This window comes from Phoenix dactylifera, unplaced genomic scaffold (assembly GCF_009389715.1).
Source record: "Phoenix dactylifera cultivar Barhee BC4 unplaced genomic scaffold, palm_55x_up_171113_PBpolish2nd_filt_p 000801F, whole genome shotgun sequence".
NCBI lineage: Eukaryota > Viridiplantae > Streptophyta > Magnoliopsida > Arecales > Arecaceae > Phoenix > Phoenix dactylifera.
In genome coordinates, this window is record NW_024068168.1 from 61,128 (window position 1) to 88,531 (window position 27,404).

General features: G+C 38.0%; 1 protein-coding gene and 1 long non-coding RNA gene across 11 annotated transcripts; one reads left to right on the plus strand and one right to left on the minus strand.

Moving 5' to 3' along the window:
- Positions 1-905: 905 nt before the first annotated feature.
- LOC103699329 (E3 ubiquitin ligase PQT3-like) lies at positions 906-26,580 on the minus strand. 10 transcript variants are annotated; one of them, XM_039120411.1, is made up of 12 exons: positions 14,920-15,049; positions 14,663-14,728; positions 14,193-14,258; positions 13,931-14,087; positions 13,640-13,762; positions 10,523-10,618; positions 10,211-10,292; positions 9,859-10,025; positions 9,603-9,682; positions 9,133-9,198; positions 8,871-9,027; positions 7,700-8,701 (listed from the first exon to the last, which is right to left on the minus strand). In XM_039120411.1, exons 5-12 carry the CDS (start codon positions 13,657-13,659, stop codon positions 8,641-8,643), a joined length of 729 nt encoding a protein of 242 aa, XP_038976339.1. In that variant the 5' UTR covers positions 13,660-13,762; positions 13,931-14,087; positions 14,193-14,258; positions 14,663-14,728; positions 14,920-15,049; the 3' UTR covers positions 7,700-8,640. The 10 variants fall into 10 exon arrangements, 3 of the variants coding, with proteins under 3 accessions (XP_038976339.1, XP_038976341.1, XP_038976340.1); XR_005509125.1 differs by lacking the exons at positions 7,700-8,701; positions 8,871-9,027; positions 9,133-9,198; ... (2 more) ...; positions 10,211-10,292; positions 10,523-10,618 and adding exons at positions 906-924; positions 15,274-15,355; positions 15,582-15,681; ... (1 more) ...; positions 25,179-25,306; positions 25,423-26,580 and having other exon boundaries at positions 14,663-14,742; positions 14,920-15,086; XM_039120413.1 differs by lacking the exon at positions 10,523-10,618.
- LOC120107226 lies at positions 2,565-4,353 on the plus strand. Its single transcript, XR_005509128.1, has 3 exons — positions 2,565-2,777; positions 3,533-3,849; positions 3,966-4,353. It is a non-coding gene; the product is annotated as an uncharacterized LOC120107226 (long non-coding RNA).
- Positions 26,581-27,404: the final 824 nt, after the last annotated feature.

Consider the following 27,404-nt stretch of genomic DNA (forward strand, 5'->3'; position numbering starts at 1 on the left):
AAGTTTGGTTCATTATATATTGAATTTGAATACTTTTAGACATTTAATTAAATAGCCTAATACTGTGAATGAAGGTCTTAGGGGCTAAAAAGTTTGTCAGGGCAGTCCTTTGAGCGTGTTTTGAAAAGAAGTGGTCGTCATAGAAATAATTTAAAAGCAGCACTGGGTCTAAGGATGCCACGAAGCTCAAGTTCGTCTTGTTTTTCATATTGAATTTTGCAGGCATGGACTTCTTTGGGAATTGATAGCAATTGTTGGGCAAGGTTAAAATTTTGCAATCTTGAATGGAATCATATTTCATATTGAATACCAAGCAAATTGTACAATCCATCAGTGTTGGGTTGAGTTTTGGAGCTTTAGCCAAAAAGATTATGGAAAATCAACAAAAATAGAAAAAATAAGGAAAAATAAAGCAAGTATTTACTTAACATTTTTCTTTGTATTTTATAGTCTGGAATTTCTCGGTATTATATATAGTCTCAATGGATTCATGGCTTTTAAAATATAAGATTTATCAGAAATAAAAGTGTAAAATGTTTAAGAAATTAAAGTTGTAGCACAAAGTTTGAAAATTAAATCAGATACCATTTTAATGTTATAAGACGCTACTTAGAATCTTATCCCAAAATGTGTGTGTGGGCATCAATTTATAAATTTTTTAACTTTTATAAAAATATATCCATATTTGTGAATTTTTGGCCTTTTTGTGATACATGACAAAATGTAGATAAGGTTTACAAAACTCTGTCTAGTTTGAGTCAAATTTAAATCAATAACATTTTTGTTTTAGAAAAATTCATGTTTCCACCAAATGTTTTGCAACTAAACACCTGACTGCTTACAAGCGATTCAAAACTACAAGTTTTGAGTTCAATCTTGCAAATATTGCATTCTAGGGGCTTACTCTTTATCATCCAAAAGTACCTACATGAACAAAGAAGAAATTAAAGTGGCCATTTTTGTTCAAAATTAGGTTCCATAAGTTATTTTCTATCAAAACTTCAAAACTGACCCCAGATTCAGTTTTAGTTTTGGCTAAAAGTGTAGATTTTAATATCGAAGTTGCAGACAAAACTTCAAACGTTGTTTCCATCATCGCTGGATGATTAACTGAACATAGATTTCCCATTCCACTACCTTGCACATATCTTCAAAGTTGTGAATTGTGTGATCATGTCTAGTTGATGTTACCATTTCAGTTAGCATGCAAATGCACCATTTACTAGTACGCTCACTTCCGATAATTTCTCCACCATGATAAAGTTCAAGCTGCTCGAGTCTTTTTTATCATCCATTCCTCGAAAGATATTGCAAGAAGGGACATAACTTTTATTGGTGTGTTGTAGACCCCTATGTTTATGCACAGGTCAGATATATACTACAATTCTTTTTGTTTGCTATTCCGTGACTTCATTACTGGGTGATGCAGAAAGCCTATAACAAAGTCTATTGTGTGATTTTAGGAATTAAAGAAACTAAGATTTGCTATTCTGTGGCCTACAGCTAGCAGACCTAATGGTAAAGAGGAGTAATATTTGATGATTTTTGAGAGTGCTTCGAAGTCAAGATATCATAGAATAAGCCTAGAAAGGGTTACAGAATGGATGAATATTTTGATGCTGTTTCGGAGGATATAAGTTCAACTCAGATTAGACCTGTGGATTGGTTCGGGCACAAATATGATAGAGCTGAATCATTAGCGAAAATTAAGGTTAAAGTGGTGAGGTTGTTATTGGCATGGAGGCTGTCTTTTTCTAAGGAAAAAAATTCCTTTTGGGTTAAAAACATAACATATGGAGGCTGTGTTTATATGGGCTAAATGGAATAGTATTTGGCTGCTTAAAATTGTTTAGCGAGATTCTGGACGGATTCGTAATCAATCTAATGTTCAGATCTATTCTAGGTTGGTGCAAGCAGCTTCCCCTCATTTAAATAATTTGGCTAAGCTTAGTTTACTTATTTGACTTCATTTAAGGTTCTTAGGTTAAACAAAAGATGGAGGAGAAGAAATTAAGCAAGGAGATAGATATCTTGTAAAATCCTGTCTATGTTGGAAATGGACTTGTTCAACAGGCGAACCATGTAGGGTTCAGGTCGAGCTTACCCTTAAGGAATAACTAAAATCACTCATGCCCGGGCCTGGCTTCTGGGCCTACTTACTAGGTCCAAGCTCGGTTACTGGAGCTTTGGGCTAGCCCAATCTAAATAAACAGTTGTTCAATTCCTAAATCATGCTTTTTCTATAGCTGGATGGGGACAACGGTAATTTGAAAACTATACAGAGTTGAAAGATGCAGATCATGTAACCATCCTTTTGTAGGTCAAACCCCAATAAAGAATAAAAAATAATATAAAATTTATCTTTCAATGAACGGCCTTTCCTTGGGAGAATATCAAAATTATGAACGTGCCGTCACTTGGCCAATTGTCCTCCAAGTGGGTGCTGAGTGAGATAAGCTTCACTTGGCCATATGTCCCTTGCACTGATAAAGAATACCAAATTATCACGTTCTTATGCTGCTTGTCGTCGGATCAGGGACAAGAAAATAAATAAATAAAATTTTGATTCTTCCCCTCTCCCTGGGAGAGGGTACTCCCCTCTTTCCCTCTCCCCAGGGAGAGGGAATGGGGAAGGGAAAGCCCGATAAAATCTCATTATGCAATGGAAGCCATCATGCAATCACCTTCCACATGCACAAGCATTAGAGAAAGCCCGATTAGAAGAGTTCTTAGGCAGAAGCTCAGCTTGAGGGAGATCAGCATGGCTCAGAGGAAAGGTGAGTGAAGTTCATTCAGGAACTTTTGATCCACATTGGAGAGTCCTCATTGTGGTCATATGTATTTTTATTGCCATTTGATCTCTTCTTGAGTATGAGCATTTGTTAAAGTTCCTTTTTAACGTTACCTGTTCATTATTTGTCAGTCCGCTCGGCTTGCTAAAGCCCGAAATCCTTAGGACAAGTTCCAGACTCTGCGGGCTGAGCCATGCCCGGAAAACAAACCTGTTTAATAAATAGACCAGGCTCGGACATCAGGATTAAAGCCAGCTTGGCCTGAATATTTTTTATTTTTCTTGTATTGTTTGTTTCTATTTGATCTATTTATTTACTTATTTGACAATTGTTGCTGATACATGAACTTAATAGAACAATAAGCATGTTTAGATTGTCAGCAATATTTAATCATTCATACTTCAGCCAGAAAACCCGAGATCCAACTTAAGGCCTGAAGCTCGAGTAAGGATTTGACTTGGACTTGGAAGATAAGCCTGAATCTATATAAATTATGTTGATATGCGGGCAAAGCCAAGCCCAGCCCGATCCACAAACACATCCACATGTAACATAAGAAGCCATGATGCACAACATGTCACGATTCCTCCAGCACTTTCCATTTCACATTGCTACATCATTAAATTCATATTAAGATATGTATTTCTACAATGTACCATCAAGTATCCTCAAGCATTTTCCGTTTCATGCTGCTACATCATTGAATTCATATTAAGATATGTATTTCTACAATATATTAGAAAAATCCAATCTTCGAGGAGATGCTCCTAGTTCCGGTGACAAAATTCTTCAAGGATCTGCTAAAGAAACCCCTAGCAAGCATGAGCCAAGCCACTTGCCTCTTCCTAAAGTATAACTTGGAGATAAGATGCTTAAGTTAGATATAAAATCGAACGACAAAGGTAAATGTTCAACTACAACAAAGGAGCTTCATATCGTCGATCTGTCAAATGGAACTAAATGGATAATCGATGACAAGATTGTAGTCGATCTACTCAAAAAGTACAAGTCTGCACCTGATCAGAAGACGAAAGATGAAATTATAAAACTTCTTCAGGTCAGCCAAAAGAGAAATTACATTGGACACAAGCTATAAAATATTGCCCATCCTCCTTTATTTTATCCTGTTTTATGTTTATCTAACATTTATTTATTTCCTTGTCTCACTTGCAGTCAAGGGTTGCTTCGTTGAGCACCAAACGTCGAGGCCGGCCAATCCCATGAGATTTGCCAAGCATCAAAGGACAGAGCAGGAGGTGGTTTGGATGGAAATCGTTTGGACTCCGACAAGCCCAAAAATCAAAAATATCAAGAGAGCAAGATAACCAAGGGCCTTCAAAATTTGAAACTCGACACTAATAACAAGGCTGGCAAGGAAAAAGAAGTGGATAGATACAAAATGAAATAAATGATTCGTTAAATAATGTTTTTAGGACCTCAAAGATTTGTGGCTTGCGGTGATTGTGTAGCATGATAACACCACAACTTTTGAGAATCTTGTGGCATGTAGAAGCTTGATGTTATCGCATATAATGAGGCAATGTGGTCTTTTACCTTTGAAGTTTGGCATAACCGTTTATGGTAGGTTTGTGAAAATTAAATTATATGCTTTGGTTATAGGGTGGAAATGGCCTGACTTTGCACGCTTTGAAGATCTTAGATTGCTAATAGAGGATAACAGAACGAAGTGTTAGTTTGGAATTATCAAGGAAGTTTTAAGGAGCAAAATTTTTTGGAAAATCCAAACAAACTATGTGGAATATAGGCTCACTTGCAACATATGGAATGCCAATTACAACAAGAAAAACAAAATCAAGCTTAGAGCAAAATTGATATAGACAAGAAAACTAAAACAAATAATATAAAATTCTATTTTAGTGGGCAAATGAGGAAATATTAGTATTATCAGTAAGATATGGAGCTTGTTAGTTAAGGAGGGAGAAAATATATAAAAAAAAGGGCCTTTTGGCTCTTCGCTTTTTATAAAAAAAATATTAGTTAACATTTTCAATGCTCATTAGAGTAAGATATCTTTTTTAATCTCTAATTTTTATGTCAGCTGATTTTTTTTCCTAGATAAATAGTTGCTGAGCAATTTTTCCTAATATTCTTAATATAATTACAAATGGCCAATAATTTTAGCTAGGTGGATTAGGAAGCATCTTAATTGCAATGCGTGTAGCCTTTTTTTATTTACACGGAGTATAGATGCGTGTGCCTGCTCCCCAAATATTAGTATCTCTCTCAAAGAGAAATAAACCCTGCAGTAAAGAATACCTGGTGGATCATTTTGAAGTAATTTTTATTAAAAAAAATAGAACCCTCACGGAGTCCAAAATAATACTCAAATCTTTTCCTGCCGTGCATTATACGTTCAAATAAAATTAGATGGGAGAAACAATATGCTTCTATTTATTAAATTCACTCTCTTGACTAAGATGACCTTATGAATTTGTTATATGAAAATTGCCTTCAAGCCGAATCTTGTAGCAAAAATCTTCAACGCCACATGCTTTATATTAAAATTCTTGAAGGCAATTGGTGGAAGTACATAAGATTTCCAATCCGTGAAAAGGAGGAGCTATTATTGGCACGTGCTCAGGGCCGGCCCGTCCGTTAGGCGACCGAGGCGGTCACCTAAGGCCTAGGCCCGAAGAAAGGCCCTGCATCGCTGAGAAATAGCTGTCAACTGTAGCTTGTCCCAATCCCATCGCCATGGCTGTAAAGCTGGTAAGCCGTAAACCTATCACCTATGGCATGCGGCTACGGGCTATTCCCCTTGTCCTTGACGTCTCCTTGCCTCCTTGGTCCCAATTCCCACTTTCCAGTTCCCAAATCCCAGCAAGGCAGCACGACTATTCCTTTTTCCTCCTCGGAAGTCAGACCTCATTTCCTTCAGGTATCATCGTCGATCAGTTCTTGATCCGACCCTGTCTCTTGGTTTTCTTTTTTCGATCCGGGCTCTCTATGTGGCCGTAGATTTCTAATTGGTTCTGGCTTGCTTTGCTCTCGTGATCTCTGTTGGCGATGGTTTTGTTTTTCCTAGCTTGGGTTTTGTATTGGATGGATTTGGATGGGTTTTTGTTTCAATTCATTTCTCATAAAGTTTGGGGATTTCAGTCGATCTGGAATTTAGGGGCTGTGGTTGTTGAACCACCATTTCCCCATTTTTATTCGAGTTTGATGGGGCTTTGTTGTGGGGTTTGAATCTTGATGGGGCTTGCCGCGGAGAAAGCTGAATGGCTTTGATGTGGCGCATGAAATGCTCTGTTAATGAGAGCTTCCCCACACAGCAAACAGTATGGGTTGGGATTTATTTTTTTAATCTGTTGAGGGCCAGGTTCCCTGTAGGTATTTGTTGTTGTTGTTGGCTTGCTGCTGCTGTTGTTTTAAGAGCTTAGCCGGTTGCCTGTAGGCTGTGGGTAGAATTAAATCCACCCTGTGTTTCTCAGAAAATAGAGACTCCCTCTGATTAATAATAATTAGAGGCTCTGTCCCTCACCGCTCTTCCTCTCTGATTAACAATGATTAAATTTTGGTTTTATTCGAGTTTTACTAGAGATTTTCATTTTCTTTTTGATAATTATATCGTCTCACTTGCTTACATTATCAGATAACTAGAGCTTATGTTTTGGATGGTGAAATTTGTATTGTATTTTTCTCTTCTCACCGGTGATCATGTTTTAATTTGGACAATCAATGTTCTTTTTTGTAATAATCAGGTTAATGTTATCCTGGTTGTGTAGTTCTTTTATTTGAAACAGTCAATAATATTGCAACAAAAATGGGACTTGCATAGGTTGTCCAAGTTATAGCATGGCAAAAATGAGTTGTTTAAATCAGTTCCGATAGTTTCTATCTTTGTTTGACCTACCTATATACTTCTTATATAATGAAAATTAATATTGAGGATTCTTTAGCCCGAAAGTAGTACATCCAGTGGACCTTTGTGAATTTGATCTCAACTTTTCATGACTTATGTTAAAACTCTCTGACTCTTTAGCTAGTATTTAAACAGCCTAATTTTTTGTTTTTTCCAAAAAAAATAAATAGTCTGGTTTCTAAATATATGAAGTACTAACCACTGTTTCATATGATTATAATCTCTAAGATACATAAATGTCATCATAATACCTTTACAATTTCTCTGGGATTTCAATTCATAGTAATCATTATATGACTATTGTATAACAGTGCAGTAGGAATTTTCATTATTTCAAAAAATGACACCCTTATAATGACACTGGCAAGAAAATGGAAAGATCTTCAAAAGAAAATAAAATTACAATAGCCAGATAAATGTATTGCAAAGCTTATGCTATTTTATAGCACTTCATGAACCCCCAAAGTTAGAGCTATTGTGGCTTGTTGAGTCCTTTTTTCATCCATTCTTGAGCCCTAGCAATGAACCCCGTATGGAACTCCATTCTTAATTAGCTGAAAGGTGATGTCTTATTTCTTTTTGTGGACGTGGGCTTTCCCATAATTGTATTGAAAGATGACAGCATGTGGGAATGCATAGCTAGTACAAATAAAATTCTACCGTTAAGTTATTGAATTAAAGTCAAAGAATGAAACCCAGTGACAAGCTAGTACAAATAAAATTCTACCGTTAAGTTATTGAATTAAAGTCAAAGAATGAAACCCAGTGACAATGGTATGCACAATATAATAAAAATGTTTAGTTTTGGCTGGCACTCATGAGCTTAATGGTAAAGTTATTCCTTTTTCTTACTCTAGTTAAGTTTTCTTACTCATGAGCTATTCGTGACGTGCTCTCATATTTTCCTGGCAATAAATACAGATACCTGGCTACTTCAGTATGGGAGGCAAATACATGATGTATGGGAGGCAAATACATGATGTATGTACCAAGGCCATTTGCCCATTCTGAATCTGGACATCACTGAACTCTGAAGCTCTTGCAGTTTTAACTCATTATTAAAAATGTCAAGAAAAGGGTGGTAGGTCCCAACCAGAGAAGAAACCAACAAAGATAGGGGAAAGGAAATGATATTCAGTGGCTCTTCCCAAAGAGAAGAGAAGCCATGCAAAATAGCAAAGATACAGTTCCCTCTTCGGGTGAGAGAAACCCAATACAAGTTAACCAACAGAACAAAGACAAAAACTCCCCTCACTCCCCCTTCCACTTAATTACTCCCGTACAAGGCGAGCCATCGTCCATCACACCCTATCACGTCCCCCCTCTGCTTCGGAATCCATCAGTGCCCTTTTCCCCCACGTCGACGCGGACTACGGGCCATCACACATCGCTCCCATTTCCCCACGACCACTCCGAAGCCCCTCTGGCTCTCCATCCTTCGTCCGCGTGTGATCCGAGCCATCACGCGTCTCCCCGCCCCTCGTCTCGCGTTCGCTTCAATTGTACTTCTGCTCTTTGAACATGAAGGTCCTTTATCGGTTGAAGAAATCCGGATCCGACTGCTGACAATGAAAAACGGAGAAGATAGAGACAAATTATTAGAGCTTTACGAGATCCTTCACCTTCATCTGGCGAATGTCCGGCTGATAGATGCTGACAAAATCTATGAGGCATTCCTCTACAAGAAAAACAGAGCAGAAACAGATAATTACTGTTTCTGCTCTATTTTTCTTGTAGAGGAACGCCTCATAGATTTTGTCAGCATCTACCAGCCGGACATTCGCCAGATGAAGGTGAAGGATCTCGTAAAGCTCTAATAACTTGTCTCTGTCTTCTCCGTTTTCCATTGCCAGCAGCCGGACCCGGGTTTCTTCAACCGATGAAGGACCTTCAGAAGGAAGAGGGCAAAAACCCTTCTACCTTGTCACGCTTCCATCTTAGATCAGCTTTCTTAGCCTCAAATTCTTACCTGGTCAAATATCCATGCCCCTGGTTCATACCCACGATGCCTAAATCGGACAGATCCCTGCAAAATGTATATTTTTTTCAATTTATGCAGCTTTCCCATATGCTATAAGTGAACTATGCATATAAAATCAAGAGAACTATGACAAAAAAAAAGAGTTGGTCATCAGCTGTCATATCTATCACAATTCTGTAATAACAAGGAACATTGCATGAAGTCATCAACTTACTCATTTGGCTTAAGAACAGCAACAGCACCACCAGGCAATGCATAGGAACCATCAGGAGTTGCCATTAACATTGATTTAGGAATGCCAGTTGGGGGTCTCACCCTTTTAACATCATAACTTGGATCACCATTTGTGGGGCAGTGCTGGATAAAATTACCTGAATAAAATTAAAAAAAACTCTTAACATACATTAACTGGCGCTCGCAAATGCTGAAAACAATTAATTACAATGACCTCATTAGTCAACATATTATAAACGTACCTGGCACTTTGCATCTATGACAAACATAGCCTGCTGGAGGTGTCCTTCGCTCCAGCCCACCTCGGCCTTAATTTAATGAGAAAAATGAAAATGTCAGTATCCAGGAAAATGGGAAGATAAAATAAAGTGATACATGCAACATATATCATAAAACTAAGAATTTGACTGCTCTTGCAACAAAAAGTCTACAAAAGAATGGATAGCAAATGTTTTAATCCTAAAATGCATTTGTGGAATCCCTATCATCACAAACATATACAGGAACCAAGAGAGTATATGCTACTTTTAGAGGAATATACATATATAAAGATGCAATTAACCAAATCCTAGTTCAATTTAAAAAGTTAATGTTATTGTGAGGCTCTGAGTGTAAGACAGTCAAAGAAGGAAAATGACACAAGAATAAAAAGCTATACAAAGACGGGAAAAGAGACAAGCATGAAGAGTTCTACAAGTGTTCATGGGCTTACCAAAACCACGACCAGCCATCATCCTCCCACCCATTCCCCTACCAAAGCCTCTTCCAGCACCATAACCTTCTTGTGTTTGACTGCAAAGTTACATTGACCCAGTGAAAACATTATGTTATAAATGATTCCTCATTGGTAAACAAAATGTGACTGCTATTGCTACTCCATTCTCTCGAACTTCTCTAAACTTTTTAATTTTTAAAAAATAAAACCACTGAAATATAAGAAATATCAATGATCCAATTAAATGTCTCACTGATTCCAGTCAAGGGCAGGTGTGTCAATTAAAGCCTTAATCTTGCTATCCTCATCAACCTTATTTGCAGGAGAAACATCTACCACTGAACAGCTTGACTGAGCAGGAAGGACTTCTGGAATAGCATACAAATCATTACCAAACTCATCCCATTCAGATTCTTCAGGCTGCAAAATGTGATTGAATGTGTATTATCAATATCCTTGCCATCAATCAAAGATGAGAACGTTCAGGAAAGATACACCCATTATCCACTCAAGAATTAAGATAATGGTGGCTGGCACCAATTCAGAATGAAAAAAAAAAAAAATTAAGCACCTAGAGAATCATATTCAAAAATTATTAGTCTTACATATTTCATGGTAGATGGGTCGCCAACCAAAGTGTTACTTGCTGGTGGAAGATCTTCTAACTTATCCTCTACAACTTTTGTCCTGCAGATGGAATGCAAACTTTCAATATCAAAATCCAGTCAGGAAAGTCATCAACATTGTCTCAATTTTTATCTTACAAAATTTGATCCTAATAAAGTTTCAAAATATTTCAGTAACACTACATCCCTCCCACATAACCAAATCTAAAAATCATTAGCAAAAGCATAATGTAAATGCAAATAGAAGAGCTCATCAAATGCTCAAGATTCAGAGTGTGAGATAGTACTCATCTCGTTCCGTAACAATGGGCTTCCATGGCCGTCCTGGGATGCGACAAATCAATACTGATGTATTTTTGGGTATCATAGCAGCTTCGTCTGCATATTCTGAAACCGAAAATGGAAGAACACAGAGTCTATAAAAATCCAGAGTGAGATTAGAGCAACCCACAGTGCTCCCAGCAAAGTAACTCAACAGACACACTATCAATCGAACAGTAGCCACAATCTCACCCCAACTCCATTACCCCTTATCTCTTAATTTTTCAAGCACAATTATCTAAAAATACTCCAATCAATCCTTTTTTTTATTAGTTTTTAGTCTAATGACAATTAATTCTGAATGAACTAAACTATCCTCCTACAAGTAAACTGCATGAATAAACCAATCAAGAGAACCTAGTCTAGAAGAAGAACCAACCTTCATTAGTCTGCGCATTGGAGACCATGAGGTCAAAATCGGTACCCCTTCCCAAATGCTTGGATTCAAAAATTCGTTCTTTCAAATTGGCAACAGATATGAATTGACCCTCAATTAGAATAGATTCGTAATATTTTGCACTTTTAAACTTATAATACACAGCCATTATTTTTTTTTCCCTTTCCGGCCTTCCTCTGATCTAATTGCAGACCAGCTCGACCACAATGAACAAATTGCCCGGAAAAAAGCAGCAAACTGAATTTAAAAGGCCGAAAATTAAAAAGCAGGCCTGATATTAAGGCCTGATACAAGCAATCCTTGATGTCGATAACGCTCAATTATCCCATCAAGAAACGATCTTTCCGGAAGGGAAAAGAGGAAGAGCTCGAGATGAGTTCTCCGCCGACCCCTTTACGTTCCGAACGAATAGAACAGCGATCCCAACAGCAAAGAGCCACGATCCGCAGATAAATCCCCAAGATCGCCGAACGCCCCCAGCCGCTACAAGAGGAGAGAGGCTTCCGCGAAAAGAAAAACCCCTTCGATCAAAGGGATTCAGCCGGAGGAGGAGAGATTGGATCCGAGCTCACTAGACCGTCATCGCCAGAGCAGAATCGCCCGAAGCCGCGGCGCATCCGAGGATCCCCCGAACAACCACTCCAACCGGGAAAATCGAGAAGAGAACGAAGAAACGACGGCTTCTACGATCGAGAGAACCCCAAATCGAACGGCAGAGGGACCTGGATGGATCAACCGGGGAAGGATCCGTAGAGAACTCAAAGCGATGGACAGATTTAAGGGGTGGAATCGGATCGAAGAGAGAGGATGGGGAGTTAAAAAAAGGGGTTAGGGTTAGGGATTCCCCGATCCTCCCCCTCTATTTCTCCAGCGCTCGGAGATGAAGAGGTGGGGAGCGGAAAGAGGGAATCCGGTTTCCTTTATAGAGCATCCCGGCGGCAGGCTTACCTTAATTTTTCACCAAAAAAAAAATCCTTACTTTACCAAAGAGGTGGGGCCCAGAGCAAAATGGTAGAGAATAGAGGCCACTGGAATGGAGATGCAGGCCTCCTTGTCCTTTTCCATTTGGGCTGGGTCTTGCAGGAGTTTAGATGGGACTCTGAGATGATTAGGGTTTCAACTTTAGATTAGAAGAAGGAATAGAGGACTCATGTTGTCACTTGGTTTGGCAATCCATTATGTTCTATTGGATTGTAAGTATTTGTAGTTGTGTTATTGAATTGCATTTGGTTGTAAAGCCAATGACTATTATCTGCGACACCAAGTTTGGCAAAAAGTTGTGAACATCAAGGTCATGTATATTGGCATGACAACATTGCCTGCTTTGGTATTGCAAGAGTACTAGTTTCATGCAAGTCAAAAGTGTTGGATTAGTAAAGCACGACATCGGGTTATTGTAATGACTTGGTGGGTGAATGAGGCATTTCCCATACATAAAATAATTGCTCTTTTGATGCTTTCTAAGATCCATGCACACCGAGTCATATGAATTATGCATGTTGTGCATGACTAAATGTGGATGGCATGCCCTCACAAACAACAACAACAAAAACAAATGAATTATACATGTTTCTCAACATGCTTTGCTATGTATTATAAAACTTACCACAAAAGCATGTTGCCTCACACCATCACAAACCCCCCCCCCCCAACCAACAAAAATACGAAGAAGAAATCTCCTTCACCATTTTAAACTCGAAAAATAGTTTATCGAGCCTCAAAAGTATGCTTGGGCTTGGGTTGATCAACTTGGATTATAAGGCAAAACATAATGCATATTTAGATAGAGCCCCACATGTAGTGAATTTGCTGACCACTTATTATGTCTACAGAGATCATCTTTATCAAGTCATTCCACTCATAAAAAAAATTCAAAATTTAGAATCCTTCTTTATTGGTAGGTTTAGTTCAATTGGTTCGATATTGTAATCAAAAGTATGAGTTCATTATTTTATTGAGTCTAAACAATTTTGTCTAATCATGACTTGTACATAAAACAAGCCTATTTTAGCTTGAAGCAAGACATGTAAGAACTATTATAACTAATGAATGCTTGGAAGAATGAACATTTATAAAGAATCAATGGAACTGTAGACTAAACTATTGCATCTACCACATAATGTCATTTTATTTTTAACTGCCTTTCTTCTCTACATGTTGTAAATATTCACCCATGATTACATCCATCTACACTATGCCTATGAATATATGTGCATATTTTGGTCAACTATTTTATCTTATCTGATAAGTAATTATACTACTAGTTTCTCATGTAATATAGCAAATAAACCACTACGAGAAACTTAAAATTGAAAAAGAAAAAAAAAGATCAAGGAGTATCATGTGCATGTAATGTTATAGCTGTAACATTGTGTATATTAGCTTTCGCATAACACCATTAAAATTCTTATCTTTCAATTCCATTTAAACCACAAACAGCAAGCCTTGAACACATAAATTCCACAGCATAATTTTCATAAAATTACCAAACACCATTCTAGGACCTAGAAGCTGAAATCTCCTCAGCTGCCTAACACAGTTATCTTGTTCATGTGCGCAAATGCGTGTGCGTGCGTCCGTGTGTGTATATACACATTAAGCAACACTTCAGTTTGGCATTGCAAAAACATCAACAAATTCAGAAAAATGAAAAAAAAAAAACAGAACTAAAGAGTAACCATTTGAATTACCTTTCATTGAGTCGGCCCATTTCACGCTTCCATCTTAGATCAGCTTTCTTAGCCTCAAATTCTTACCTGGTCAAATATCCATGCCCCTGGTTCATACCCACGATGCCTAAATCGGACAGATCCCTGCAAAATGTATATTTTTTTCAATTTATGCAGCTTTCCCATATGCTATAAGTGAACTATGCATATAAAATCAAGAGAACTATGACAAAAAAAAGAGTTGGTCATCAGCTGTCATATCTATCACAATTCTGTAATAACAAGGAACATTGCATGAAGTCATCAACTTACTCATTTGGCTTAAGAACAGCAACAGCACCACCAGGCAATGCATAGGAACCATCAGGAGTTGCCATTAACATTGATTTAGGAATGCCAGTTGGGGGTCTCACCCTTTTAACATCATAACTTGGATCACCATTTGTGGGGCAGTGCTGGATAAAATTACCTGAATAAAATTAAAAAAAACTCTTAACATACATTAACTGGCGCTCGCAAATGCTGAAAACAATTAATTACAATGACCTCATTAGTCAACATATTATAAACGTACCTGGCACTTTGCATCTATGACAAACATAGCCTGCTGGAGGTGTCCTTCGCTCCAGCCCACCTCGGCCTTAATTTAATGAGAAAAATGAAAATGTCAGTATCCAGGAAAATGGGAAGATAAAATAAAGTGATACATGCAACATATATCATAAAACTAAGAATTTGACTGCTCTTGCAACAAAAAGTCTACAAAAGAATGGATAGCAAATGTTTTAATCCTAAAATGCATTTGTGGAATCCCTATCATCACAAACATATACAGGAACCAAGAGAGTATATGCTACTTTTAGAGGAATATACATATATAAAGATGCAATTAACCAAATCCTAGTTCAATTTAAAAAGTTAATGCTATTGTGAGGCTCTGAGTGTAAGACAGTCAAAGAAGGAAAATGACACAAGAATAAAAAGCTATACAAAGACGGGAAAAGAGACAAGCATGAAGAGTTCTACAAGTGTTCATGGGCTTACCAAAACCACGACCAGCCATCATCCTCCCACCCATTCCCCTACCAAAGCCTCTTCCAGCACCATAACCTTCTTGTGTTTGACTGCAAAGTTACATTGACCCAGTGAAAAACATTATGTTATAAATGATTCCTCATTGGTAAACAAAATGTGACTGCTATTGCTACTCCATTCTCTCGAACTTCTCTAAACTTTTTAATTTCTAAAAAATAAAACCACTGAAATATAAGAAATATCAATGATCCAATTAAATGTCTCACTGATTCCAGTCAAGGGCAGGTGTGTCAATTAAAGCCTTAATCTTGCTATCCTCATCAACCTTATTTGCAGGAGAAACATCTACCACTGAACAGCTTGACTGAGCAGGAAGGACTTCTGGAATAGCATACAAATCATTACCAAACTCATCCCATTCAGATTCTTCAGGCAGCAAAATGTGATTGAATGTGTATTATCAATATCCTTGCCATCAATCAAAGATGAGAACGTTCAGGAAAGATACACCCATTATCCACTCAAGAATTAAGATAATAATGGTGGCTGGCACCAATTCAGAATGAAAAAAAAAAAAATTAAGCACCTAGAGAATCATATTCAAAAATTATTAGTCTTACATATTTCATGGTAGATGGGTCGCCAACCAAAGTGTTACTTGCTGGTGGAAGATCTTCTAACTTATCCTCTACAACTTTTGTCCTGCAGATGGAATGCAAACTTTCAATATCAAAATCCAGTCAGGAAAGTCATCAACATTGTCTCAATTTTTATCTTACAAAATTTGATCCTAATAAAGTTTCAAAATATTTCAGTAACACTACATCCCTCCCACATAACCAAATCTACAAATCATTAGCAAAAGCATAATGTAAATGCAAATAGAAGAGCTCATCAAATGCTCAAGATTCAGAGTGTGAGATAGTACTCATCTCGTTCCGTAACAATGGGCTTCCATGGCCGTCCTGGGATGCGACAAATCAATACTGATGTATTTTTGGGTATCATAGCAGCTTCGTCTGCATATTCTGAAACCGAAAATGGAAGAACACAGAGTCTATAAAAATCCAGAGTGAGATTAGAGCAACCCACAGTGCTCCCAGCAAAGTAACTCAACAGACACACTATCAATCGAACAGTAGCCACAATCTCACCCCAACTCCATTACCCCTTATCTCTTAATTTTTCAAGCACAATTATCTAAAAATACTCCAATCAATCCTTTTTTTTATTAGTTTTTAGTCTAATGACAATTAATTCTGAATGAACTAAACTATCCTCCTACAAGTAAACTGCATGAATAAACCAATCAAGAGAACCTAGTCTAGAAGAAGAACCAACCTTCATTAGTCTGCGCATTGGAGACCATGAGGTCAAAATCGGTACCCCTTCCCAAATGCTTGGATTCAAAAATTCGTTCTTTCAAATTGGCAACAGATATGAATTGACCCTCAATTAGAATAGATTCGTAATATTTTGCACTTTTAAACTTATAATACACAACCATTATTTTTTTTTCCCTTTCCGGACTTCCTCTGATCTAATTGCAGACCAGCTCGACCACAATGAACAAATTGCCCGGAAAAAAGCAGCAAACTGAATTTAAAAGGCCGAAAATTAAAAAGCAGGCCTGATATTAAGGCCTGATACAAGCAATCCTTGATGTCGATAACGCTCAATTATCCCATCAAGAAACGATCTTTCCGGAAGGGAAAAGAGGAAGAGCTCGAGATGAGTTCTCCGCCGACCCCTTTACGTTCCGAACGAATAGAACAGCGATCCCAACAGCAAAGAGCCACGATCCGCAGATAAATCCCCAAGATCGCCGAACGCCCCCAGCCGCTACAAGAGGAGAGAGGCTTCCGCGAAAAGAAAAACCCCTTCGATCAAAGGGATTCAGCCGGAGGAGGAGAGATTGGATCCGAGCTCACTAGACCGTCATCGCCAGAGCAGAATCGCCCGAAGCCGCGGCGCATCCGAGGATCCCCCGAACAACCACTCCAACCGGGAAAATCGAGAAGAGAACGAAGAAACGACGGCTTCTACGATCGAGAGAACCCCAAATCGAACGGCAGAGGGACCTGGATGGATCAACCGGGGAAGGATCCGTAGAGAACTCAAAGCGATGGACAGATTTAAGGGGTGGAATCAGATCGAAGAGAGAGGATGGGGAGTTAAAAAAAGGGGTTAGGGTTAGGGATTCCCCGATCCTCCCCCTCTATTTCTCCAGCGCTCGGAGATGAAGAGGTGGGGAGCGGAAAGAGGGAATCCGGTTTCCTTTATAGAGCATCCCGGCGGCAGGCTTACCTTAATTTTTCACCAAAAAAAAAATCCTTACTTTACCAAAGAGGTGGGGCCCAGAGCAAAATGGTAGAGAATAGAGGCCACTGGAATGGAGATGCAGGCCTCCTTGTCCTTTTCCATTTGGGCTGGGTCTTGCAGGAGTTTAGATGGGACTCTGAGATGATTAGGGTTTCAACTTTAGATTAGAAGAAGGAATAGAGGACTCATGTTGTCACTTGGTTTGGCAATCCATTATGTTCTATTGGATTGTAAGTATTTGTAGTTGTGTTATTGAATTGCATTTGGTTGTAAAGCCAATGACTATTATCTGCGACACCAAGTTTGGCAAAAAGTTGTGAACATCAAGGTCATGTATATTGGCATGACAACATTGCATGCTTTGGTATTGCAAGAGTACTAGTTACATGCAAGTCAAAAGTGTTGGATTAGTAAAGCACGACATCGGGTTATTGTAATGACTTGGTGGGTGAATGAGGCATTTACCATACATAAAATAATTGCTCTTTTGATGCTTTCTAAGATCCATGCACACCGAGTCATATGAATTATGCATGTTGTGCATGACTAAATGTGGATGGCATGCCCTCACAAACAACAACAACAAAAACAAATGAATTATACATGTTTCTCAACATGCTTTGCTATGTATTATAAAACTTACCACAAAAGCATGTTGCCTCACACCATCACAAACCCCCCCCCCCAACCAACAAAAATACGAAGAAGAAATCTCCTTCACCATTTTAAACTCGAAAAATAGTTTATCGAGCCTCAAAAGTATGCTTGGGCTTGGGTTGATCAACTTGGATTATAAGGCAAAACATAATGCATATTTAGATAGAGCCCCACATGTAGTGAATTTGCTGACCACTTATTATGTCTACAGAGATCATCTTTATCAAGTCATTCCACTCATAAAAAAAATTCAAAATTTAGAATCCTTCTTTATTGGTAGGTTTAGTTCAATTGGTTAGATATTGTAATCAAAAGTATGAGTTCATTATTTTATTGAGTCTAAACAATTTTGTCTAATCATGACTTGTACATAAAACAAGCCTATTTTAGCTTGAAGCAAGACATGTAAGAACTATTATAACTAATAAATGCTTGGAAGAATGAACATTTATAAAGAATCAATGGAACTGTAGACCATGATGATAGAGATGAAAGAAGAAGAAGAAGAATTGTAGATTGAGTGTTTGTCTACTCTCCTTTTGAAAGGATCAAGATCTTTTGTTTTACCAACTCAAAGTCGATAATGGACATTCTAAATTAAGAATACATAACATTGATCATGATATACATTAAGAAACCAAAAATCATGTTTCTTTGAAACCTCCTAACCATTCATCAAATAGCACAACCATCAACAGTTATAATAGTATTAATGTAGCAATGATATATGTAATAACTTATCTAAGCGGCTCATAACCAAAGTCTATACTCATTATTATATTTTACTAGTGGCTTCATCAACAATGACAAATTCTTGATCGAATTATAAACCTAGATTTGAGTTTGCTTTAGCACATTCAATTGTCTCCAATAATTATGAAAAAGATTTAGTAGCCCAATCCAAACATAAAAATTCAAATTACTAGTGTTTTCCACCAATATGAATGCTCTATAACCTTAAAAATAAAATAAAATAAAATCTATTAATAGAAATATACCTATTTATAGTATCCAAAAATGCCAATTACCTATATAATCCACATATAGATTCAACCACGAAGAACACTCCTTTTTGAAAATCTTTCTTAGTTCACTTTAGTACTATGAAAGATCCACATACAAATTCCACTTTAATACTATGAAACTCTTTCTTAGGCGATAAACTAGAATACGTGATCTACATATAGTTTCATTAGAGGTTATTGCCTCACAACTTCTTGCTAATAAATCCAAAATTTGCAACCGAACAATTAATAATAGAACAAGAACGTTATCATGGTTTGCACCCGCATCAAGTTTGGGATTCCAAATCACTTAAATGACGATTGAATAAGTACATATGGCATAATTAACCTACTAATGTAACACTATAATCCATAGCCAAAACCTCTTGCACTCATCTTAGGTCAACCCACTTATTGAAATTAGAAACATATATCATCTAGCCCTTCAGTACTCATCGTTTGCCAAACCCCATGCATAAATGTTATCACAATACCTAGCGATCTTAAACCTAGGCTCTGAATCTATTCTGTTACTTTTGTCATATCCCTAGTGATCATAACCTTAAGCTCTAATACAACTTTTGTCACAGTCCCTAGTGATCTTAAATCTATGCTCTGACACCACTTCTATCATGCTCCAAACCTATCATCCAGGTCGACCACATGACACAACTTGCATACTCCTTAGGACAAGGCTCTTCAGAACATGTAAAGCTTGAAGATTCATTGCAACCTCAATATTAGTAAATAATAATGATCTCGATTCATAACAAGTAATAAACTTGTACAATTTCAAAATTCAATCATCTAACTGGTATCAACCTATTTATCATTTCACCCATGATCCTAACCATAACCAAGTACTAAGAATTCTGCAACTCTAAAAAGAAAAGAAAAAAGTTAGTGTGAGCTTTACAGCCTAGTAAGATTCTCTGCCCATCTGTACCAATATAATATTATAATTTGAGAATAGTAATAAACGATATCAAAATGAAAACATAAATTATGGTACCTCTTTTCAAACATTCAGTATCACTCAATTAAACTGACAAATATCTGCATAAACATACATCAAATATTTGGCTTATCAAAAGGGATATATATATCACAAATACCAACAACCAAAACATTTTATTTAGCATTGGTTTCATATGTCTTATCATCCATTTCTTATTATCTCAATTCTAGGTTCTATAATAATTTACTTTCCAGCTTTGGACTAACCAAGATCATGTCTGAGTCCATGACTGATAAACAAAGTTTTTATGCATAAGCTCGTGGAGGCTACCCCACGTATAAGCTTGTGGAGGCTGTTCTACGTATAAGCTTATGGAGGCCATCTCATGCATAAGCTCATTGAGGCCGTCCCACACATAACCCCGTGAAGGCTATCCACATGACGAGTTAGTCCAAACCGCTTCTTATCTATCTGATTTTATACGTTATTCTTGTCAAATCAACTCTAATTAAATAATGTATTTCTCATAATTTCAAAATAATATGAATTAGAATTTATATAATTATAACTTCAATAGCTGATATCCATATATAATAACACATAAATATGTTCATATCTGAAAATCAAATAAAACATATCTCATACAAAACAAAATTTGTTGATGCAAATCTCACGATATAAACCCAGCGATACAAACCAATCAATCAGTATAAATCCAACCCGTCCTTGACCAAACATTAATATAAGAAATAAATCAATCATTGTTAGTTTCCTATTTTGGAGCTCTAATATCTAAATTACTCTTAAATCTAATTTTTCTTTCCTACCTAATTTGAGATTAAATAAATAAATAAGAAATTAGGGTTCTACCTTGATTGAAGAACTAGAGTATAAAATTCTTTTGTTCTTCTTCTTGTTTGAATGACTGCACCCCCAATCAATCTGTATAAATCCAACCCGTCCTTGACCAAACATTAGTATAAGAAATAAATCAATCATTGTTAGTTTCCTATTTCGGAGCTCTAATATCTAAATTACAGTTAAATCTAATTTTTCTTTCCTACCTAATTTGAGATTAAATAAATAAATAAGAAATTAGGGTTCTACCTTGATTGAAGAACTAGAGTATAAAATTCTTTTGTTCTTCTTCTTGTTTGAATGACTGCACCCCCATACATAACCAAGGCTGACCATAAAGTAGATATGCATATGAAGAAAAATGAGGCCGGTCGGGTGGCGGTGGCGAGTAGTCAGATTCGGTCAGCATAATGTATCCCAATTCATCTGATCAAGAAATCGGTCTCTGATCAAAGCAAATGTAACATGTCATATTTTTAGATAACCGACGAAGGTCGGAGTGGAGGAAAGACATGGCCAGTTAGGTAGTAACATCAGACGACTCCGGTTGATCTGATCTAGGTAATCTCACTAGTCCAATTATAAACCTAGAGTCAGACTATAGTATAGATAGCTCAAGAAAGATTAATGATGATGAAATTAAACTGTGCTTGGCAAGTGCTGCGGTGGGGGCTGACATGCTGCATAGCTACTCAAGGCAATCACAACAATGGTGCTCTAAGACTGTCTACAAGGTTGACCAAAGAACATGGAGAGGAACAAAAGAGGGAGAAGGATTCTCTACTGGATCCGCTTAGAAGCAAACAAAAGAGAGAGGAAGACAAGAGAGAAAGGAAGAGATAGAAAAGAGAAAGAAAAGTGGAAACTCTTTCCTTCTTTCTCAAAATAGGGAGGTTAGAGGTTGATCTAGATGGAGGCGACACTGGCGATCGGCTGCATCATCGTTGGCCTAATGTCTGGCCACTGGTGACAACCACAACAACATCAACGACTGTGTTGGTCAGCAGTGAATGAAGTCTAAATAGGGAAGGTTTGGTAACTTGAACTAGGGTGGAAGAGAGCCGGCATCAGTGGCAACTAGCACCTGCCACAGGCTCAGCCTCCAGTGAGGCTGCGATGGCGGCAGAGACAGCGGTAATGACAAGGTGGAAGAAAGAGAATAGAAAAACAATACAATGGTCAGCCTAAAACATGAACCGGAGCCTCACTCAGCTCAAATCACTCGCCGGCGGTCGAAGTTCCACCATGCGGGTCAAGGAGAGTCCCATGAAGACTTGGCCGAAGGTCCGACTGGCCATCATAAAAAATATCAAAGTAAGAAGGGGTAGATCACAAAAATAGGGGATTTGCTCCCGTTTCCAAGTTCGATGATCTCATGATGAGATCTCGGCTGGCAACGATGGCTCGATGAACGATGAGGTCAGGAGAGGTAGGGGTGTGGTAGCACAACTCCGGCGAGGCCCTGAGAAGAATGACAGCGAGGAAAAATGATGGTTGAGCGAGAGCGAATCTTTTTTTTTCTTCTTTCTGGCAACGACGAACCACTGACCCCTCGAGAGGGTAGAAGCTCGGCTTATAGGCAATGGAGGCTCCCCCCTACTTTTTTTGTTGGACCTATTTTAGCAATGGGCCAGGCCTTACACTATATCTTTTTTATTGAATATTATTTTAAAATTTTCTACCAGGTATACTTTACAGATAGGAATTTATTTTTGTATGTTAGAGAGACTAATGTAATTAAGATGCCTCACAATCCACCCAACTAAAATTATTGGCCACTTGTACTTACATTAAAAAGTAATAGGAAAAATTCTTAGGGAATAACCTTACGCTTTAGGTTATGCTATAAGAAATTTTGGAATAGATCCTAGTAAGCTATAAGATACTACCATAAGACATAAGCTTGGGCATAACCTTGAATCTGCATTAAGATTTATTTAATGGAGAGTGGAAATAACCTTACACTTTAAGGTACCTTATGAAGCCCTTCGCCTGGAGACATTGACTAACCAGCAAGAAGCCAATTGATACTTCCACTGTATATCAGCTCTTTTCATACAGAAATGGAATTGTTATTCATCTGCGTAATTTGCTGGAAGACACCAAATGGTACTTCCACTGCATTTAGATAGGTTGGAGAAAAAGACCTATCTGAGAAAATCAGAAATCTACACTGGCAAGCAAGAAGTCCAACCATTCAATCTGGCCAAAAAGGAAGGTAGGTTGGTTTTCGCCACTCGAACACATTTCGCCACCAGCTTTTCCTTAATTTTCATTCAAGGGTAGCAGTAAGGGTCTGGTTGTCTGCTAGGATTGGAGAGCTTCTAATCTTCTACAGACACGAAATCATATGTAGCCTAGTTGTTTTATATATACAAGTTGTTTAATGGACTTATGGGGGGCTAGTTAGAGTAATCGACCTGAAAGATCATGCATATGGTTGCATATTGAACGCTTACGAGAAAAGTAACATTTGCATAAGAAAGTCACAAGAAAAGAAATAGTTCGTGAACCATGAACTGGAACTCATTCTGATCTAACAAGCTTGCACATCAAACTTCAACAACCACTCTATGAGGTCATACTTGCATCACTAGGTGCAAAGAAAATTAATCCTACTAGAAATTTCACAGTTGGGAAAGCACTTTTAACAATCTGCATCTCAAGAAATGTAAGTAATATGCTCGTCCTTTAAGATCATGTGTTAATGGTCTCATCTGATCCATCTCTACTGGGTTAGACAGTAGCCTACAACAATGAAAAACACGATTCCCCTTGAAATATATGTTTTCATGCTAACAGAAGTACAATTGAAGCAATTTGGCACAAAATTGCGATTTTCCAAGAGCAGGATTTCATGTTCAAAGAGACGTAGTGGGGAACTGGAGTGTCCCTTTTCTTGACATTTTTAATAATGAGTTAAAACTGCAAGAGCTTCAGAGTTCAGTGATGTCCAGATTCAGAATGGGCAAATGGCCTTGGTACATACATCATGTATTTGCCTCCCATACTAAAGTAGCCAGGTATCTGTATTTATTGCCAGGAAAATATGAGAGCACGTGCCAATAATAGCTCCTCCTTTTCACGGATTGGAAATCTTATGTACTTCCACCAATTGCCTTCAAGAATTTTAATATAAAGCATGTGGCGTTGAAGAGTTTTGCTACAAGATTCGGCTTGAAGGCAATTTTCATATAACAAATTCATAAGGTCATCTTAGTCAAGAGAGTGAATTTAATAAATAGAAGCATATTGTTTCTCCCATCTAATTTTATTTGAACGTATAATGCACGTCAGGAAAAGATTTGAGGATTATTTTGGACTCCGTGAGGGTTCTATGTTTTCTTAATAAATATTACTTCAAAATGATCCACCAGGTATTCTTAACTGCAGGGTTTATTTCTCTTTGGGAGAGATACTAATATTTGGGGAGCAGGCACACGCATCTATACTCCGTGTAAATAAAAAATGGCTACACGCATTGCAATTAAGATGCTTCCTAATCCACCTAGCTAAAATTATTGGCCATTTGTAATTATATTAAGAATATTAAGAAAAATTGCTCAGCTACTACTTATCGAGGAAAAAAAAATCTGCTGACATAAAAATTAGAGATTAAAAAAGATATCTTACTCTAATGAGCATTGAAAACGTTAAATAATATTTTTTTTAGAAAAACCGAAGAGCCAAAAGGCCCCTTTTTTTTATGTTTTCTCCCTCCTTAACTAACAAGCTACATATCTTACTGATAATACTAATATTTCCTCATTTGCCCACTAAAATAGAATTTTATATTATTTGTTTTAGTTTTCTTGTATATATCAATTTTGCTCTAAACTTGATTTTGTTTTTCTTGTTGTAATTGGCATTCCATATATTGCAAGTGAGCCTATATTCCACATAGTTTGTTTGGATTTTCCAAAATTTTTTGCTTCTTAAAACTTCCTTGATAATTCCAAACTAACACTTCGTTCTGCTATCCTCTATTAGCAATCTAAGATCTTCAAAGCGTGCAAAGTCAGGCCATTTCCACCCTATAACCAAAGCATATAATTTAATTTTCACAACCTACCATAAACGGTTATGCCAAACTTCAAAGATAAAGACCACATTGCCTCATTATATGCAGGGGCGGCCCAATGCATTTGGAGGCCTAAGGCGAACTTGCTAAGAAAGGCCTTTTTTTATTTTTTATTTTAAATAATAAAAAAATTTTAATAAGTGCAATATACTTTAGGAACCGTCTATTTACCAACCATTTGAAGTTACTAAGAAGGGTAGAAACTTATTTTTCTAATAAAAGCTTATGCTATCACTAGTGTTGGCGCCATCCTCACTTCACACCTCAACTCTCACATACAGGCACAGAATGAAAAACTAACAGCAGCAGCAAGGACAATAATCTTCAATTAATAAGCTATCAGAGAAAATACATACCTTATCCTGTGCAAGCAGAGGAAGATGTAGAAGAATTTCAAGTGGCTCTGTATCCACCGCCATCACAACAAACTCGGAGATGCCCCTGTTCAGAGTCTTCGTCACTGTGCAGTCAAAGAATTAAAACCCAAATATAGATGTTCAACATAAATATAAGTAGCCGAAAAAAATCAAAAATGCAAACTTTTTCCTTCCCGATGCATCAAAATTCAGACTTTTTAAAGAAAAGCAACAGAGAGAGAAGCAGAGGGATGTTTGTGTATATATATATATGGGCGAGAGTGGCAACCTTCATTAGTTTTCTTCTTGAGCTGCTTTTAGTTCGCTGCTTGCTGGACGAGATCGGAGATACAGTATGGTTATCATCAGCTGAGCATCGGCCAAAGGGTACGCCTTTGGATTCACAACCTCGACGCTCTATAAGTGATAGAAATAGAGAACGAATAGAAAAACTAAAACAATCTAATTTACAAAGGGAAACAATGATACATATAAAAACCAGTACAAAACAAAGACAGAAAAGAGAAGATTACAGGGAAGCGAGATCGTGCAGGTGAGGGCAGACCGCTGCTTCTGGACGTTCGCAGACTTCTGCAGGCGTGTGATACCTTCCAGGCTACACATGTTTACAGGGAAGCGAATTGTGCAGCTGATTGGGTCGCTTCCTATGCGGCTCATCACACCGGGGATTTTATCTTGAGGGATTCCGACACAGTGCCGGAATCCCTTTCAGCTTTACTTGCTTCAGATTTTGCAGGCCGTATCCACACCCGTAGGGTGTGAGCCGCCGTTGTACCAAAAAAAAAAAAAAAAAAAAAAAAAAAAGAGAAGATTAAAAGAGTTCTCAAGGAAGAAAAATACGACCGAAAACGCTAAAAAAATAGAAAGAAAACAACGGTCCAAGGGCGAGAAGGGAGAAGAGAGTGGAGGAACAGATCTATCACCATTTTTTTCATTGTGGATGGAGCCCCCCAAGAGAGAGGGATATTCGACTGTTGTCCTCTGCTCTCGGCGAAAGGGAGAGAGAGAGAGAGCATTGTATATCATGCGAGATAAATGCCATTTATTTTTCTATGAATAAACTTTCCCAACAGCTACCCACCTCTCTGAGCTCTCTCTCCCAGGAGAACGAGTATTAAAATGCCTCACATGGGCTCTCCAAAGCAAAAAAAATATTTCCGAACAAAACCATCAAGAAAGCTAAAGCTCGAACGATCTGAGGCTCTAAGCTATACTCCAAACACATCAGCTTTCCATTTTCCAACGAGACAAGATCTAAATCCACGGAGAGATCTTCCATTTCCAATATGTAACAGGATTAGGGATTTAGAATTTATGGTACAGAGTGGACTCACGACGAAGGCGAAGACGGTGCGGTGAAGCACAGAAGCAGAAGAGGAGGACGATGAGGTGAGGACTGAGGACTAGCCATGGTCGGCGGTACTCCTTGTAAGTTGTAACCCCGGTGGCCGGCCGGAGATGACCTCGCCCGCTCGCCGACGCCCTTGTTGATCACGACGAAGGTGAAGACGGTGAAGCAGAACTGCGGAAGAGGAGGACGATGAGGAGGCAAGGAGCAGAGGAGGAAGATACAGGAGAGCTGAAGAGGTAGAGGCGTAGAGCCAGAGGAGCCAGAGGCGTAGGTTTATAGCTTTTTGCCGTGGGCGATGGGATTGGGACTGGCGAACAGCGACTCCGGACTCACACCCTTTGACCCTCCTTTTCACACGTCTTTGTCGAGAGCCGTTGCTCTGCGACTGCAATTATAGCCGTTGCTCTGCGACTGCAATTCACTCATGTAGTGTAGATACGGGTTTGGGCGGGGGCCTTCCTATGGGCGGAGCCTTAGGCCTAGGTCGCTTAAGCTTGGGCCGGCCCTGGTTATGTGCGATTCTACATACCACAAGATTCTCAAAAGTTGTGGTGTTATCATGCTACACAATCACTGCAAGCCACAAATCTTTGAGATCCTAAAAACATTATTTATCGAATCATTTATTTCTCTTTGTATCTATCCACTTCTTTTTCCTTGCCAGCCTTGTTATCAGTGTCGAGTTTCAAATTTTGAAGGCCCTTGGTTATCTTGCTCTCTTGATATTTTTGATTTTTGGCAGGCAAAACTCCATGAGTGCGCTTGTCCATCCAAGCCACCTCCTAAACCACCTCCTGCTTTGTGCTTTGATACTCGGCAAATCTTATGGGACTGGCCGGCCTCCACTTTGGTGCTCAACGAAGCAACCCTTGACTGCAAGTGAGACGCGGAAATAAATAAATGCTAGATAAACATAAAATAGAATAAAATAAAGGAGGATGGGAAATATTTTATAGCTTGTGTAAACCAATGTAATCAGGGGCAGCCCAATACATTTGGAGGCCTAAGACAGATTCAGTGAATGAGGCCTTTTTTTTAATAATAATTTTTTTTAATAAATATAAAATACTTAGAAAAAAGATATAAAAATAGATAGTTATCAAGTACATTATTTCTAAAAAATGCATGTATGAAACAAAGACA

Excerpts from the sequence above, each read along its gene's own strand:
- LOC103699329 (XM_039120411.1), bottom strand. The coding sequence starts at position 13,659 with ATGGGCCGACTCAATGAAAG. Across the intron at positions 10,293-10,522 it reads GCCCATTGTTACGGAACGAG|GACAAAAGTTGTAGAGGATA; the intron begins ATGAGTACTATC and ends TTCCATCTGCAG. Across the intron at positions 9,028-9,132 it reads TCATAGATGCAAAGTGCCAG|GTAATTTTATCCAGCACTGC; the intron begins GTACGTTTATAA and ends AATTTTATTCAG.